Source organism: Oryza glaberrima, chromosome 3 (genome assembly GCF_000147395.1).
Source record: "Oryza glaberrima chromosome 3, OglaRS2, whole genome shotgun sequence".
Lineage (NCBI taxonomy): Eukaryota > Viridiplantae > Streptophyta > Magnoliopsida > Poales > Poaceae > Oryza > Oryza glaberrima.
In genome coordinates this window covers 10123809-10138923 of record NC_068328.1, presented here as the reverse complement: position 1 = coordinate 10138923, position 15115 = coordinate 10123809, and the positions used below count along the sequence as shown (strand labels likewise).

General features: G+C 47.3%; 2 protein-coding genes across 2 annotated transcripts; both read right to left on the bottom strand.

The window, feature by feature from the left end:
* Window positions 1-572: 572 nt before the first annotated feature.
* On the bottom strand, window positions 573-1623 carry LOC127766025 (uncharacterized). The gene has a single exon (XM_052291027.1). It carries the CDS (start codon window positions 1460-1462, stop codon window positions 818-820), a length of 645 nt encoding a protein of 214 aa, XP_052146987.1. The 5' UTR covers window positions 1463-1623; the 3' UTR covers window positions 573-817.
* A 7970-nt stretch (window positions 1624-9593) lies between these two features.
* LOC127765812 (uncharacterized) lies at window positions 9594-10771 on the bottom strand. The gene is made up of 2 exons (XM_052290773.1): window positions 10305-10771; window positions 9594-9906 (listed from the first exon to the last, which is right to left on the bottom strand). Coding segments are annotated over exons 1-2 (363 nt in total). The 5' UTR covers window positions 10667-10771; the 3' UTR covers window positions 9594-9905.
* Between the last annotated feature and the right edge of the window lie 4344 nt (window positions 10772-15115).

The window sequence follows — 15115 nt, the reverse complement described above, 5'->3', positions numbered from 1 at the left end:
TTTTCTTTAAACTTCTATCTTTTTCATCGTATCAAAATTTTCCTACACACATAAAATTTTAACTTTTCCGTTATATTATTCTAATTTCAACTAAACCTTTAATTTTGGCGTGAACTCAAACCAGAAAGGCAGCAATGGTTGACGTGAACATACTCATTTGTGACACGAATTCACTATAATTATCCATAAACAAATTTCCTGTTTAGTTCAAACCAAACTTCCCCCGAACTCTCAACTTTCCATCACATCACATCACATCGAAAACTTTCCTACTCACATAAACTCCTAACTTTTTTTTCTAAACTAACAACTTTCTCTAAACTTCTTTTCAATTTTAGAAACTAAACGTAGCCTTGGTACGGGTTTTCATTAATATCGTCAAATGCTGTCATCATTAGATTCAAGATCCAGGTGTACGTACATCTAATTATGTAACCCAACGAACAAATTAGGTAAAGAGTAATACCACAATTGAATCAAGCAGGTGTACCATGCGGATACACAGCAGTACAGCTTACATTGAGCCAAAGCAACTGCATGTTCTTCTGCGCGTCCAAGAAGAAGCCTCCTCCTGAATCTGAAATTTCTGCTCTGCTCGTTTATTCTCAATGCACAAAATGTACAGATATCAATTCGCAACCAATGAACCAAACCAATATCAATGCTCAAGGAAGAAAAATAAATTTAAAAATGTATTGATCTGTACTGTACGTATACGAAGCTACTCCTCAATATCTCTGTATTTTTAGCTGGTGTATGAATTTGAATCGGTGAAACAAAACGCAAAAAATGGATCTTATTGGGTAGGAATAATCATCTAGCGGAGGCTCCTCTCCATCATCTCGTTGTACTGCAGCCATGAGATTTGCCTCTGTAGCTTCATCTGCGCGTGGAATTTGGCGATGAACTCCTCCGCCTTGGCGTCCACGCCGGCGTCCTCCGTCACGGCGGCGGCGCTCGCCTCCAGCATGGACAGCTCGAGGAGCTGCTCCTCCATCGCGCCGTCGCGGAAGCTCTCGTCGTCCACGCCGCCGCACTCGCCCGGCTCGCCATTGTAGTCGTAGTACCCGACGCCGCCGCCGCACTCGGGCTCCGTGTCGCGGCGGGCGAAGAAGTAGCGGTCCTCGTCGCCGTAGAGCCCGGGCGTGTCCGGGACGGCGGGGGCGATGCAGGGGATTAGGCGGAGCACCCGCGCCGACGGCGTGCGGAACCGGAACGCCGGCGTCTCCTCGATCGAGTACTCCCGCTCGCCGTACCCCAGGCGGTCGCCGCGGCCGACGACGCCGAGGCCCACGCCGGCGCGCCGCAGGTTGCTGAGCAGGCGGAGGCTGTGCACCGCGCTGCCCTTCCTCGCCCAGAGCACCGCCAGGCGCAGCAGCCGCCACGCCCGCCTCCCGATCGACGCCTTCTGCTGCTTCTGTTTCTGCTTCGGATTCGCCGCCGCTGCCGCCACCAACGCCATTGCCGCAACCGCAAACACCAGAATTCAGAGGAAGAAAACGACCGCGAAATGCAGCTCCCGATCCGCTCTTGCTTTCGCCTAGTAGTTGGTTGATTGATTTCTTCGGAATCGGCGCGTGTGATGTGTGCTGATGTGATGAGATGAGATGATACGAGACGACAAGATGAGGTATTAATAGGTATAGGGGGGATCTCGCTTTGCGTTGAGGCGAGGCGGGAAGGAAGCGAGCGCGTTAGTTGCTGACATGGCAGTTGGCATCAGCTGGAGGCTGGAGGCCAGGAGAAGATGATTGGGGGGTGGGGCCCGCGGGCCAGGGGAGAGGTTCACCGTTCACACTTTCGGCACGGCCGCGGAATGCGGCGGGTCATGCGAACACGCGTCGCGTCGCTTCGTGCCACTGAAACTGAACGGTGGGGCCCTTGTCGCCCCGACGTGCCGCTCTGTTCACTTCACCCGTTTCGTGCCTTGGATGCACAAACCGAATTCCCTGACACGGTTTGCCCGTCCGGGTAATTATCAGGAATCTAGTAATCGAATTATCAGGAGGATAGTATTCCGAAATTTCACTCTGACAAGTGCCAGAACTTGACGAGTTTTCCTTGATCATTCTCGGTTACTTCCAGAATCCAGCGGCCCCACCAAACGCTATATTTGCAAACGATGTAAGTCATTTTAACATTTCTCACATCCATATTGATGCTGTGAAACAGAGAGAAGTAGTAATTTGTGAATAGAATTTTTATATATGTATTCTTAACGATCTAAAAGCAAAGGCTGAAAAAATAAACTTCAATAAAAAACTCTAAAAACAACTTTAAATTTAAGGTTGAAAATTTAAATTTTGGCTGATAAGTACTCCCTCCATACTCGTAAAGGAAGTCGTTTAGGACAATGACACGGTCTCCAAAACACAACTTTGATTTCTTTGATTTCTTGTTTCTATAAAAGTATTTATTGAAAAGTGATATATGTATGCTTTTATGAAAGTATTTTTCAAGATAAATCTATACATATAATTTTTACATTTTCAAACTCAACAATTTAAGAGGTATTCATGATTTATGTTCCCAATGTTTGACTTAAACATTATTTTAAACGACTTTCTTTTCTTTATGAGTATGAAGAGAGTATAAGCATAGGCGAAAAGATAAGAGTTCCGGCTCATGTTGCCTCGATCTCGTCACTTGCATTTACTGCAATCGGGAAACAGATGCCGCTGCCCGGCTAGCCCTACAACGTTGCTGCGTCAGTAACAATTTCGTAATGATACCCCAAAGTATCCAATGTCCAAGGGTAACAGCGCACCATGCTCGGTAGCTGGCTGCTGCTCGTCAGTGGGGAACATGGCTTCCTCGATTGATTAAGATGTGAACCGCGTAGCACTCTGCCATGAGCTGCAAGTCTGCAACCACCATAACAGCGTAATTTCCGCGGCTGCGCCCGTTTCAGAATGGCACTAGTTTACTCCGAGTCAAGCCTCACCAGGATACAGCTTATCATATGCAAGGCAGCAAGGCCAGGTGACCAGGCACAGGTAAAATCGTATACGGACACCCAGCAACCAATGCAGATGACCTGGCCTGTACTGCTGTACAAAGCGACCGAACAGGCTTAAATCAGAGCATGGCTACACACGTGAAATTTTTTCAGGTCTTACCACGGATTGAAATGTACGGAGTACTAAAAACGAACTGGCTCAAACACTGTTAACGTTGTAGCCTAACAGGAAGCTTCCCAGAAATTCAAGCAACCTGAAAACACCAAAGGAATTCCATGCCACTGATCCATGGGGTCACATGGTATGTATCTCCGGAGCAAGCTGACAGCCAGAAACAGTGGTCACAAGCTGGAAAACCAATTTTCAGTCAAGGCAAGCAGCTGCATGCGGCCACCACCAAACTGCCTATCACAATTGTTGTCACGTAGTGGCAGCCTCGCAAAATCCAGGTCGCTTTCGTGCCAAGGCTCCATTGGAAAGGAGCAGTTCACCTGAAATTTGGAGCCATGTAGAATGGGAGATCTGCAAGTAGTAGAACAATATGATATTTTTGGAGAACAAGCTTAACTGTAACGCTCACTGCTGGCAACCATCATCAGGAGGAGAGAATATCATTTTTTGTCAGTAGCTAATGAAATGCGTGATGCCATTAGCCCGACAGGCATTAGCTGCTTAGCATGAAATGGTGGAGTAGCGGCCACGAAATACCACGAGATTTGCCCACAGTTGCAAGCGAGCCTGGAGCCTGGACCCTAGACAGCACAACATGGACGAGGTGCAGCTTCCTGCCCTGAAAAGAAAAGGAGCAGCTATACGAAACATAATTCAGACCGAAAGGCATTAGAAAAGTGAAGACCCAGTCTGTATGGCCCCAATTAACGGCCTGGAAGATTGCTTTAAATTCCAATTTTATTTCAAAAGAATACTTCAACGTATCTTATAATAAATTTTAAAAACAGGAAGGGTACTAATTTATCCTAAGATTTCCCTTCCTGCTTATGAAAAAAGGACACCTAGTTTGCTTATCAAAATGAAAAGAATGAGCTGGAACCTGGATATAGAAACATGGTAATTTTTAGCACAGTTTCTGGAAATATCACTAAAAATCACTTTTGACTAAATAAATTTAAAAAATGCTCTTCTAGGCTATCTAGTAACCAGGCAAAGAGAACAAACCTCTCCAAGAAGGCTGAAATTCTACTCATTTTGCAAAAGAAAGAAAGAGATTAAATTCTCGAAAGCGTACCAGCCGAGCCGCCAACAACAATAGATTACTTACTTGCACAAATTTAATAAAAATATGGATAGATCATATAATTGCAATATTCTACAAGAGTACAAGACAACAAATTATGAGACACATAAATGTATACGCCCTGCCACAAAGGCCACAATTTACTCAACAGGCAAAAAAGGTCTGCTCTGATCACTGGTAGACAATGAGTAAAGTGAAATGCACCCAGCCACATAGTCACCATTCAGCAACATGCAAATAAATCTGCCCTGAATAGACGCAGATATGAGAAAAGTGAGATGTTTATAAGAAGTTATGCAAAGGTGTTCAATCCCCAATTACACAGCTTTCAGATTTTATTGTTTGCATTTTCTAGATAAGTAAAAGGAAAAAGTACGAATTACCCCCTCGAACTATTGCGGTCGTCCGAATTACCCCCTAAACCACAAAACCGGACATTCTTCACCCCCAACTATGCAAACCGGACGAATTACCCCCCTCGACCCAATCCACGGTGATTTTGGTCTACGTGGTGTACGCGTGGCAGTCCAGCCAGCATTCTATTTATAAAAAAATATGGGACCCACCTGTCATATCCTCTTTCACTATTCCTCTCTCTCTTCCTCTCTCTTCTCTCTCTCTCTCTCTCTCTCACTCTCACTCTCACTCTTCCCCCTTCCCCTCTCTATCTCACGCGCATGGCAGCAGGCGGGGGCGGCGGCGGCGGCATGCACGCACGCGGACGGGGGCCGGAGGCGGCGGCGAGGACGGCGCGGCGGGGCGGGGCGCGAGGAGGCGACGCGACGCGATGGCAGCAGCACGCGGGCAAGCGGACGGGGCTCGAGGCGCCGCCGCCGCCGACCTGCTTGCGCTTGTACACCCGCTTGAGGAGGTAGAGCGTGCCGCGCGGTGCTCCGGCGAGGTAGCAGCACTCGAACTTACAGCGCGCGACCTTGCTGGAGAGGTGCACCGTGTTGAGCTTGCCGTCCCCGTGCCTTGCCATGTCGCTGATGACACGCTGCTCGCTGTCTGCCGCGCCATCCAGCAGCCGTGGTAGAGGACGAACGTCGTCCACCATCCTTCCCTCATCGGAAGCAACGCGAGGATGTCGTATCCCTCGTCTCCGGTGGCGGTAGGGACGACACTCTGGGCGTCGAGTTGGCCTTGAGCCATGGCTGCTTTAGCTTTGCTCGGCTGACACGAGTGAGCTTAGTGGTTTGGAGCAACAACACAATCAAAATGGTTTCCCAGCATATATCCAACGTCTTTTACCAATCAACACAAACATCTAGCCTAAACACGTATCGATGAAGGTATAAAATTAAGAATCATATTCTGGTGTGGTACAATTTCGATTATTCTCGTCTGATGTCGACGACGACGGCCTTGAGCAGGACGAGGTCGCAGAGGCCGTCGAACGAGAACGCCACGCCCGGGCCGCCGCGATGGTGTCCGTCCTAGTACAGGAAGCTGCCGACGCACCCGTCGTAGCCGTGGGCGGCGCGCGGATGGGGCTCGAGGTGATGACGGCGATGGGCGATGGACGACGGCGCGCGGCGCGGGCGGGGCTCGAGGGGCGACGGCGACGGCGCGGGGCGCGAAGAGGCGTGGCAGCGGCGATGGTGACCACCCCTCCTCGAGTTCCTCCGCGGGATCGACGAGCCGCCGAGCAAGCTTGAGCTCCAGCACGCGGGATCGATGAGCCACCACCTCTAGTTGGGCCTGCTGGAGACGCCGCCGACGACGCGGAACTCGGCGTGGATGGGACGGCGTGTCGAGGAGGACGAGCGCGCGGGGCAGAGGGAGGTCGAGGCCTCGAGCCTGCGTCCGCGTGCGTGCCGCCGTGCGCGCCGCAGCGCCGTGCATGCCACCGTCCTCACCGCCGCCTCCGGCCCCTGTCCGCGTGCGTGCGTGCTGCCGTCCTCGCCACCGTGCGCGTCTCGGCCACGCCGCTGTCCTCGCCGCCGCCTCCGGCCCCGTCCGCGTGCGTGTGCGCCGCCGCCGCCTGCTGCCGTGCGCGTGAGAGAGAGAGAGAAGAGAGAGAGGAACAATGGAAGAGGATATGACAGGTGGGTCCCATGTTTTTTAATAAATAGAATGCTGACTGGACTGCCACGTGTATGCCACGTAGACCAAAACTACCGCAGATTGGGTTGAGGGGGGTAATTCGTCCGGTTTACATAGTTGGAGGTGAAGAATGTCTGGTTTTGTGGTTCAGGGGGTAATTTGGACGACCACAATAGTGGGGGGGGGGAGTAATTCGTACTTTTTCCTAAGTAAACTAGAGAGCAAATATTTTGCAGGGAATGGATAACGTCATTTACCACAATACAACAAAGTAACATTCATCATTAATGTTTTCTTTTCATTCATTCAAATTGATTCATCCTGTCACTTGCTAGGTCATAAATATAAAAGGTTCTGCAGTTCTTTGTTGGTCATATACTGATATACAACGGTACAGTATTAATATTAACATGTACAAGATGCAATTTATAGGTGGAAGGGGATACTTGGAACAGATCCTTACATTTGAGTTATGGCAATTCTAAGCTAACACGAGCCTATATCAAAATTTAGCTTTCAATATATAAAATCCAAAATGCACGTGCAACTCTGAGTGCAAAACAAAGAACAATACCTAATCAGCACTTAGTGATTTAAGTTATGTAAGCATGTCATGAATTTATTAAGATAAAACTTTCTGTGAGTGACTGTACAATGGGTCTCACCATATAAACAAACACTGGTATAACTCGTTCTGAATCATACTGCATTTTTAGGTTAGGGTCTATCAGTTGCTCCTCAAAGGGAGAGATGCTTTGATGAAGTTAGGAATTACAGGGAAAAAATATACACAACCTGCTAGATGTTACATGATTGCTTTTGTACTAGTCTACACGAACACAATTAATCATCTTTGGTTGGTAAATATAAATATATAATCTTTCTGAAAATAAACAGTAAGAGAAAATTTGTGATAACCTCAGATTATTCAGCCTTTCAAATGTAACAATTCATTTGCTCGATCAGACTCCCAAAAGGACACTACAGATATGAAACTGGCTCACAGTTTCACTTAGCAGATTGTGACCATCAGCATTTGCAGAAAATATTAGTACATAGTACTTGAAGACAACATTTCTAAGTTCCAGAAAAGTTTTCCTGCAGTTCTCTACAAGGAAACATGCAAACTAGATACTAGTGATATAATTTCAGATGCCATTAGCCCTTGAATTGCCACTCCCTACGGCACATTGGGCAAAGTGGTGTGGATGTTTGAGAATTGACCCACTTGAGTATGCAGTGGAGATGGAAAGCGTGGTTGCAGGAGCCCCAGATGAGCGGGCAATCGTCGCCGGGGAACTTACAATCAGGGCAGCAGCCGTCGAATGCCATCCTGCATATACCACAGGTTTCATCCTGGGCGTCCCATGTCCAAGAAGCCACCGAATGCCACTGAAGAATCTTGACCTTCATCTTGGTACCTGGTACACAATAAGGGAGGTGGATTCGTGAGCAGCTATTTAGATATCAGGCGCGAGGGTTCAGTTGCGCTTCTGAAAATTTTGCAAAGCAAGCTGCCATTCGAGTAATAAAATCAAATCAAATATGCGACTATATGTGTGGATTGGAGTGGCCACAGACAAGCAAAAAATAACACAAGGATTTGATTGCTGGTAGCAAGCGACAAATCATTGGAAAAAACAATCTAGCTATGTTAGGGCTTCCGTCTCAACAGAATAAATCGGCCTAGACGGGATACGCCTCAGTCCATTGGAGGGGAGGGGAGAAGAGCCCCTTCGCCTTCGAGGTGACGCGGCGTCGGTGGGAGTAGCACGGCCGCACGCGGCGCTCCTTCGACAGCTCCGGGGGGAAGACGGATTCGGTAGCGCCGGACTCCCGAGGGTCGGGGCCAAGAGAGAGTGGGACAAGAGGAACGGGGGAGCCACAGCCGAGGGGATGGTGCCTGGTGTTTACCTGCGGAGCGGAGAGGAAGCCTTGAGCTCCGCCGCCGCCGCCGCCGCCGCCTGCTCGCCGGCGAATCGGGGAGTGAGAGTGGAGAGAGCTGGAGCAGTGGTGGATCCTGCCGGCTCCGTCTCCTTCTCCGGCTCCGCTCGCGTGTGCGGCTAGCGATTTCGCCGTTACACCGATACGTGGGCCGGAATGCCCGAGATGCCACCGTGGCCCAATGCCCGCGCGCGGGCCGAGATGACGGCCTCGTTGGTGGATGCCGCGATGCGGCCGCAAGTTTGGATGGACCGGGCCTCTAACCCTTACATGGGCTCTTTCGGCCCAAATATCATGATGTTAGTTACGCCTGTGTGTTGTTTCATCCAGCAAGCAACACGATTACACGACACGTCGACCCGTCCATGTAAAGGCACAATGTCACACAGCTATCGTGTCAGTGCAACAACGAAACGGCCCAGTCGGATTAAAGATGGCACTGGCGTTGCAGATCAATTCTACCTACCGGGAAAACAAAACTGTGGCGGTTGGTACAGGAAATTAATCGCTTCCCGTCAACCTGCTCCCTTCCATCCGTAGTGGCACCTGCTGCTGTTCTCGTTGTGCTGGGCCTGTCACGGCATACAGTACGTACGTCTCGTATTCGCAAACCTCTCCAACCGGCCTAATTTCCGGCAAAGGCAGGGCCACCCTCTCCAGCTGCAGTGACAGCCATCGTCTCCAGCTGCAGTTGATGGTAATGGTAGTCGATGGTCTGATTGACGCTGATGCTAGTGCGTATGGGTCTTGACGTCTGCTTTTCATCAAAGGAAAGTAATACTCGTCTGCTAGTAGTAGTAGGAATGATCAGCGTTCGTTGAACTCTGTCTCCTGAGTAATTAGTTTCCTAATTAAACTTTGGATATCGTCCTGTACAGGTCATTGTGCTTGATTAGTCTGCCTTAAATCAGAAATATAACAAAATTGACACCTAGTGTATGACAAATGTCATATATATACTATAATAAGCAGGGCAAATATTTGTCAGGCTTGTAATAAGATGGCACAAGCAACAACAGTTGCCAGGTTTGAGGTTCTCTGTAGTCCTGTACTACCTGTAGGAACATGAGAAAAAGGGTAAACTACAACAACTATGCACGTAGTCGCATTGCATTTATATCGTGGATTTGCTGATTTCACCTAAACAGGGTTGCTGAAGGTGCTCTCATTTGGAAATACAACTCAAATGATTTTCCTTCCTCTCCTCTAACTATTCGCTTGATCATGCCTTCATCACGTAGGCTATACAAATGGTAATCTGTCCCAATCCAAAACACTAACGAAAAAGAAGAAGAAGAAGACGACGACCTGGTTATTTGCAAGGTCTTCGTACGAAATCAAAGTATAGGCCTCCACAAGATCACGGACAAACAAGATAGCGATCGATGTCTCATGCAAATGGATCGATTCCTTTGCGAAGATTCAACTCCTCTTAGGAAAATTGTTGAAAAAATTAGGCTAGAATTAGCAGACAGTAACAACAGCATCGGCAAGAGAAGCAATCTCATCAGAAAGCTCCTAACAAGTTTTCTTTTCCTTTCCTATAACCTGACCACCCAAGAACAGTTTCCCTCGGTCTCTTGGACAAATCCTTCCGCAGTTTTGGCAGAAAATTAGTAGTAGCGAGTACACTCCTTGCACATGGTTGCAGGCTTGTATCGTGTTCCAACCCAAACTGAACTCCACCAAGATCCCACGGCTCTGAAGAAAACAACAGAACGGAATACAGATCAGATGAGAGAAATTTTGCAGGAACAAATGAATATCTTCGCTTCTTCTTGCAAGCTACTACTACTTCCAAGTAGAACAGTATATTGATAGACCAAAACTAGTGACCAGTTTGTGAGTTGCTGAATTCCTGTGGCTGTCCTTCAATATGCTGAAACTTCTAAAGATGAAACGCAAACAAACCGAAGAAAAGGCTAATGGAATAATTTGGTTCTTGGACAAAAATCCATTGCACAGAGGAAGGATGGGTCTCCACCGTGATCAGGCCCCAAACCAGCCATGGCCGTCACAGCAATCAAGAGAGCGCTTGCTTCGAGGTGATGATAGAATCATCCAAGGAAAAGGATAGGGGGAGAAGAAGTGATCCATACCAGCCATGGATCAACTCGGAGCACTTGGCCTTGATCCAGCGGAAACCCCTGCGGAGGGAGGACTTGACCTTCCCCTCCACCGAGTACGCCTTGTAGCTCGCCACCCGCCGCCGCCTCTTCATCTCCGGGTCGCTGAAGCACCAGGCGGATCCCATGCCTCCTCCCCCGCCCCCAACCTTGGTCACCGGCAGCGGCGGCGGAGGCGACCTCGTGGTGGTGGTGGTGGTGGTGCCCGGGGGCTTGACGACGACGTCGATGCGGCGGTCCCCGTACGGCACCACCTCGCGGCCGTGGTAGGGGCGGTCGTGGTCGGCGGGGGCCCCGTAGGCGCGGTACTCGTAGTCGGCGTCGGCGGCGGCCATCGTCGTCGCGCGCGGCTTCCGCTGCCGAGTTGCGCTTCGCTTCGTGTGGGGGAGGGGAGGTGGGAGAAATTCCCAGCGGCTGCCCTCTTGAATTTTTTTTCGCCCTGCGGGTTTCCGAGTCGAAAATTTTTTAGATAATGGATTTATATTAGGAAAAAGTACGAATTACCCCCGGAACAATCGCGTCATTCGAGTTACCCTCCTCAACTCTAATACCAGTTATTTTTAACCCTAAACTTTACAAACCGGATAAATTACCCCCCCTATGTCGATCCAGGGCAGTTTTGATCCTACGTGGATGCATACATGGCACTCTAGTCAGCAAAACAAATAAAAAAGATATGGGACCCGCTTGTCAGCCAAAAACAAATAAAACATGGTGGGACCCACCTCTCTCTTTCCCTTTTCCCTTCCTCTCAATCTCTCTCTCTCTCTCTCTCAGATGTCGCCGGGAGCGGCGACTAGGTGGCCGGCGATGGGCGAGGCGGGCGGTAGGCATGGCTGAGAGCGGGCGACGGGCGTGGCGGGGGCGGGCGTGGCAGGAGCACGGCGTCGCGGCGGAGGGAGTCGCACTCGAGGCGGAGGGCGTCCTGGCGGGAGCGGAGGGCGGTGTCGGTGGCCGCGTCCACGACGGCGACGCACGAGATGGAGCTGCACAGGAGGGCCACGGCCGCCACTCATCCCTTTCCCCTCTCCTTCTCTTCCGATTCCCTCTCCTTTCCAGTGCAGCGACGGTGGTCAGGCTGAGAAGGCGGCGACGGCGGTCCGAGTGAAAAAGGCGGCGGCGTCGGCGGTGGTTCGGGTAGCTGTATGTACATGAGGCAGGCAGGCAGGCAGGCAGTAAGTAAGGTGTTGATGAGAGAGAAGAAGAAGAGCATATCATGCAACTAGGAGTAGGTAGGACGGGCAGCCGGCTGCTCCTCGTCTTTGTAGTAGTTGCAGGTGATGAAGACACCGCCGTTGAAGCACTCGGCGCGCGCGCAGCCGATCCTGGTGAAGTTGAGTCAAACCATGAAGACGAAGTGGCTACACTTGTGGAAGTCGACGCCGGCGGTGCAGTTGCCGGTGTCCCTGTCGTACAAGTGCTCCTCGTACAAGTGCCGCTTGGGCAATCTCTGCCTCCGCCGCCGGACTCCCAGGCAACTGAGGCAAGCTCCGCCTCCGCCGCCGGCCACGCGGGCGATCTCCATCTCCACAGACGGAGTTCCGGACGAGCTTCGCCTCCGCCGTCGGTCGTCTGAGAGTGTGCCCCTCCTCCGCTGCCAGCCGTCCGAGCGCGTGTGCGAGACAGCGAGAGAGAGAGAGAGGAGGGGGGATTGGGTTGATGAAGGTTATGACAGGTGGGCCCCAACGGTTACTTTTTTTTTGACTGGATTGACACGTTGGCGCCACGTGTACAAGTTGAAGTCAAAACCGGTCAAAACAGTGTGAGGGGGGTTATATGTCTGGCATGAATAGTTGAGGGTGTAATATGTCTGATTTTGTGGTTTGGAGGGGGTAATTCATACTGTCGCAATTGTTCAGAGGATAATTCGTACTTTTTCCTTTATATTAAACCCGGCCTATGTATATACACAGGGTGTACACAGCCAAAGAAAAGAGTAGGCTGGAGGGTGTACACAGCCAAAAAATAAAAAAAGCACCAGGCTCCGAGTCGAAAATAAAAATGGATTTATTTGTTCGTCTGTTTGCTAGATATAGACTACTCCATTTGAAAAAAAAACTAGACTAGAATGTGACTCCTCGTAATAACATGAATTTAAATAATTTCTTTTCGATCCGTTCTATTTGTTAGGTTGAGTTTTTTTAATGAGGGAGTAGGCTGGAGGGGAGTAGTAATTTTTTATTTTTAAATTTTAAAAATAAAGTTTTGTAAGACTTATTTTTAGTATCTGAATTATTGGTCACGCAAAACGAGTTGGAGTGGCAAAAGTACACTTCCACGCTATTTGAATCGCGTGATAGCATTGTCCTGCTAGGTTGGTATGGTAGAATTAAACCATCCCGCTCGTTAGGAGTGGCATGACAATATTATTTTAGCATGCTAGACGAGCTAGCATCCAAGGTTCAAATTTTATAAATATGTTTTAAAATGGTTTACTTTTAAAATAAAAAATAAAAAATGTTTTAAAAGTAAAAAAAAATCAGGAGTAGCACACGCGATGCTCGGTTTGTGGAAGGTTGTACGCGGATTCGCATCATGTGTCTTTGCCGGGTGGACTCCAGTCTTGCAGTGTACCACCATTTTTGTCATCCTTTTGTAATTGTCAACCTCCAAATGTTTAATACACGGGTTAATCGAGTTATCATGACAACTGATCTCCAAGGTTTGGTATTGACCGGTCTAGAGTAGAGACAGGACGCATGTAGATAAATAAAAAAGGGACTAGTTTCAGCCTTAGTTTAATTGGAGTATGTACAATCTTTTTTATCCTTAATTTTACGTCAATTTCACGAAGATAATTCAACTATCGTAGCGAATAAGTAAAATCTCATTTTTAAAGGGTCAAATTTGATGATTTATCACTCTGTAGATTGCTGCTTATCATCATATGACAATAACATATCGAATCGTTTGTTTCAATAACGTGCGGGCCAGTTGGACAGATCATCAAATCCATCATCTTAATAATAATAAAAAATCATCAAATTTCCTTTAAAGGGTGTTTTTATCATGACGCTGTCTATATGACAAACTGCTCATAAGTCCTAATTACCACAAACTAATAAATGTGGCCCTACAAATTTGTGTTTTTACCATATATTGCACACTACATATTTGTTCGATGCTCTAAATATCTCACAAAACCTAAAAATGTATATATGATTCACAGTAGCACTCAGCTTACACTTCTTAAGGCTGTGTTCGGAGGAGGGGGTTGGGAACCCCTCCTTCCCTGCACGCAAAATAAAGTTCGTTTTATTGCATGATTAATTAAGTATTTACTATCTTTGTTTTGAAAAGTGGATTAATATGAATTTTTTAAACAACTTTATTATAGAAAGTTTTTGCATAAATCACACCGTTTAACAGTTTGAAAAACGTGCGCGTGAAAAACGAGAGAGGTGGGTTGAGAAAATGGGGAAGAACACAGCCTAGAAAAGGTCAGAATATTTCTTCTTCCTCTTCAGCAAAGGCGAAAGATCAGGTTAGAAAGGTATGAGGTTGACTACTCAGTCTCCACCATGTTCCATGAATATCAGGGGAAAAAAGTTGAATAAATATCCCTTCCTATAAACAAACATACTTTGTTAATAGTGATATCCTAGACATGAAAAAGTAGATAAAATATTCCTCTTTATAAAGCCTAAAAGAAGCCAACAAAGATACAAACAATCTTTAAGACAGTTACAAAAGGGGCACCTGCTTAAAGGGATTGTCTTACTAAAGGATAAATTGGTTAAAAGAAATTGGCATGGTAGTCTGAAATGTTGCTTCTGTATAAAAAAATAAAACTATCCAACATTTATTTATGGAATGTCATTATACAAAATTTGTTTGGAGAGCATTTTAATTTTCTTCTGGTTTAAATATTCCACATAGTATATCTCATATTTTTGAGAATTGGCTTCTGGGGATTGATAAAAAAAACCAGTAAAGTTATTCTGGTAGGAGCTTCCGCTATATGTTGGGCTCTATGGTTGAGTGGAGATGATATGGTTTTTGACAAATCACTATCTATATCTTATATGCAGGTTCTTTTCAGGGCAACACACTGGCTCTGGTCCTGGGCACAACTGCAAATGTGTGATACAGCTTTTTGCCAACTTCGAATGGAGATTCACAAATAGAATTCAATAATTTTGTAGTCTTTTCTTGTTTTTGTTTTTAGTACTTAGCGTGTGTTTCTGTCGTTTTAGGCCTGTGTTTTTATGACTTTTTTGCCATGTATTTTTGGTTTGTTTGAATTGGTGTAATAATTGGTTGTAGCTCTTTGAACAAAGGGATTCTATTCCATTATTTAAAAAAACAAAAGGGGCACAAAGTTCTCCATTCATCCTCATAAAACTATCATGAATATATCAACCAGATTTCTGGAATAAGATTTTCATTGATAATTTGCCGTGTAACCTTAAATCCATAATCCACTAATAAAGGGAGGTTATCATTTTTTTTTAAAATACCTTTTATTCAAATACATATCAAAGGTTTATAAAGCTAGCCGGACTTGTAAAAGACAAGTGGGTCTCTCTCTCTCTCTCTCTCTCTCTCTCTCTCTCTCTCTCTCTCTCTCTCTCTCTCTCTCTCCTTCGTAGGAAGGACTAAAAAGTAATTTTCTTCACACCAGCGGGCCGGGTGACTTGTAGAGGTCAACTACACAATTGGTACCACGAGTGCTGCAATAGGAGGCACAACTAGGAATTCCTTTTCTACTACGTATATTATTACCGAGCAAATTGAGCCAAAATATCCAGTCTCAAGCACGCCACGGTCACCGGGTAAAATGG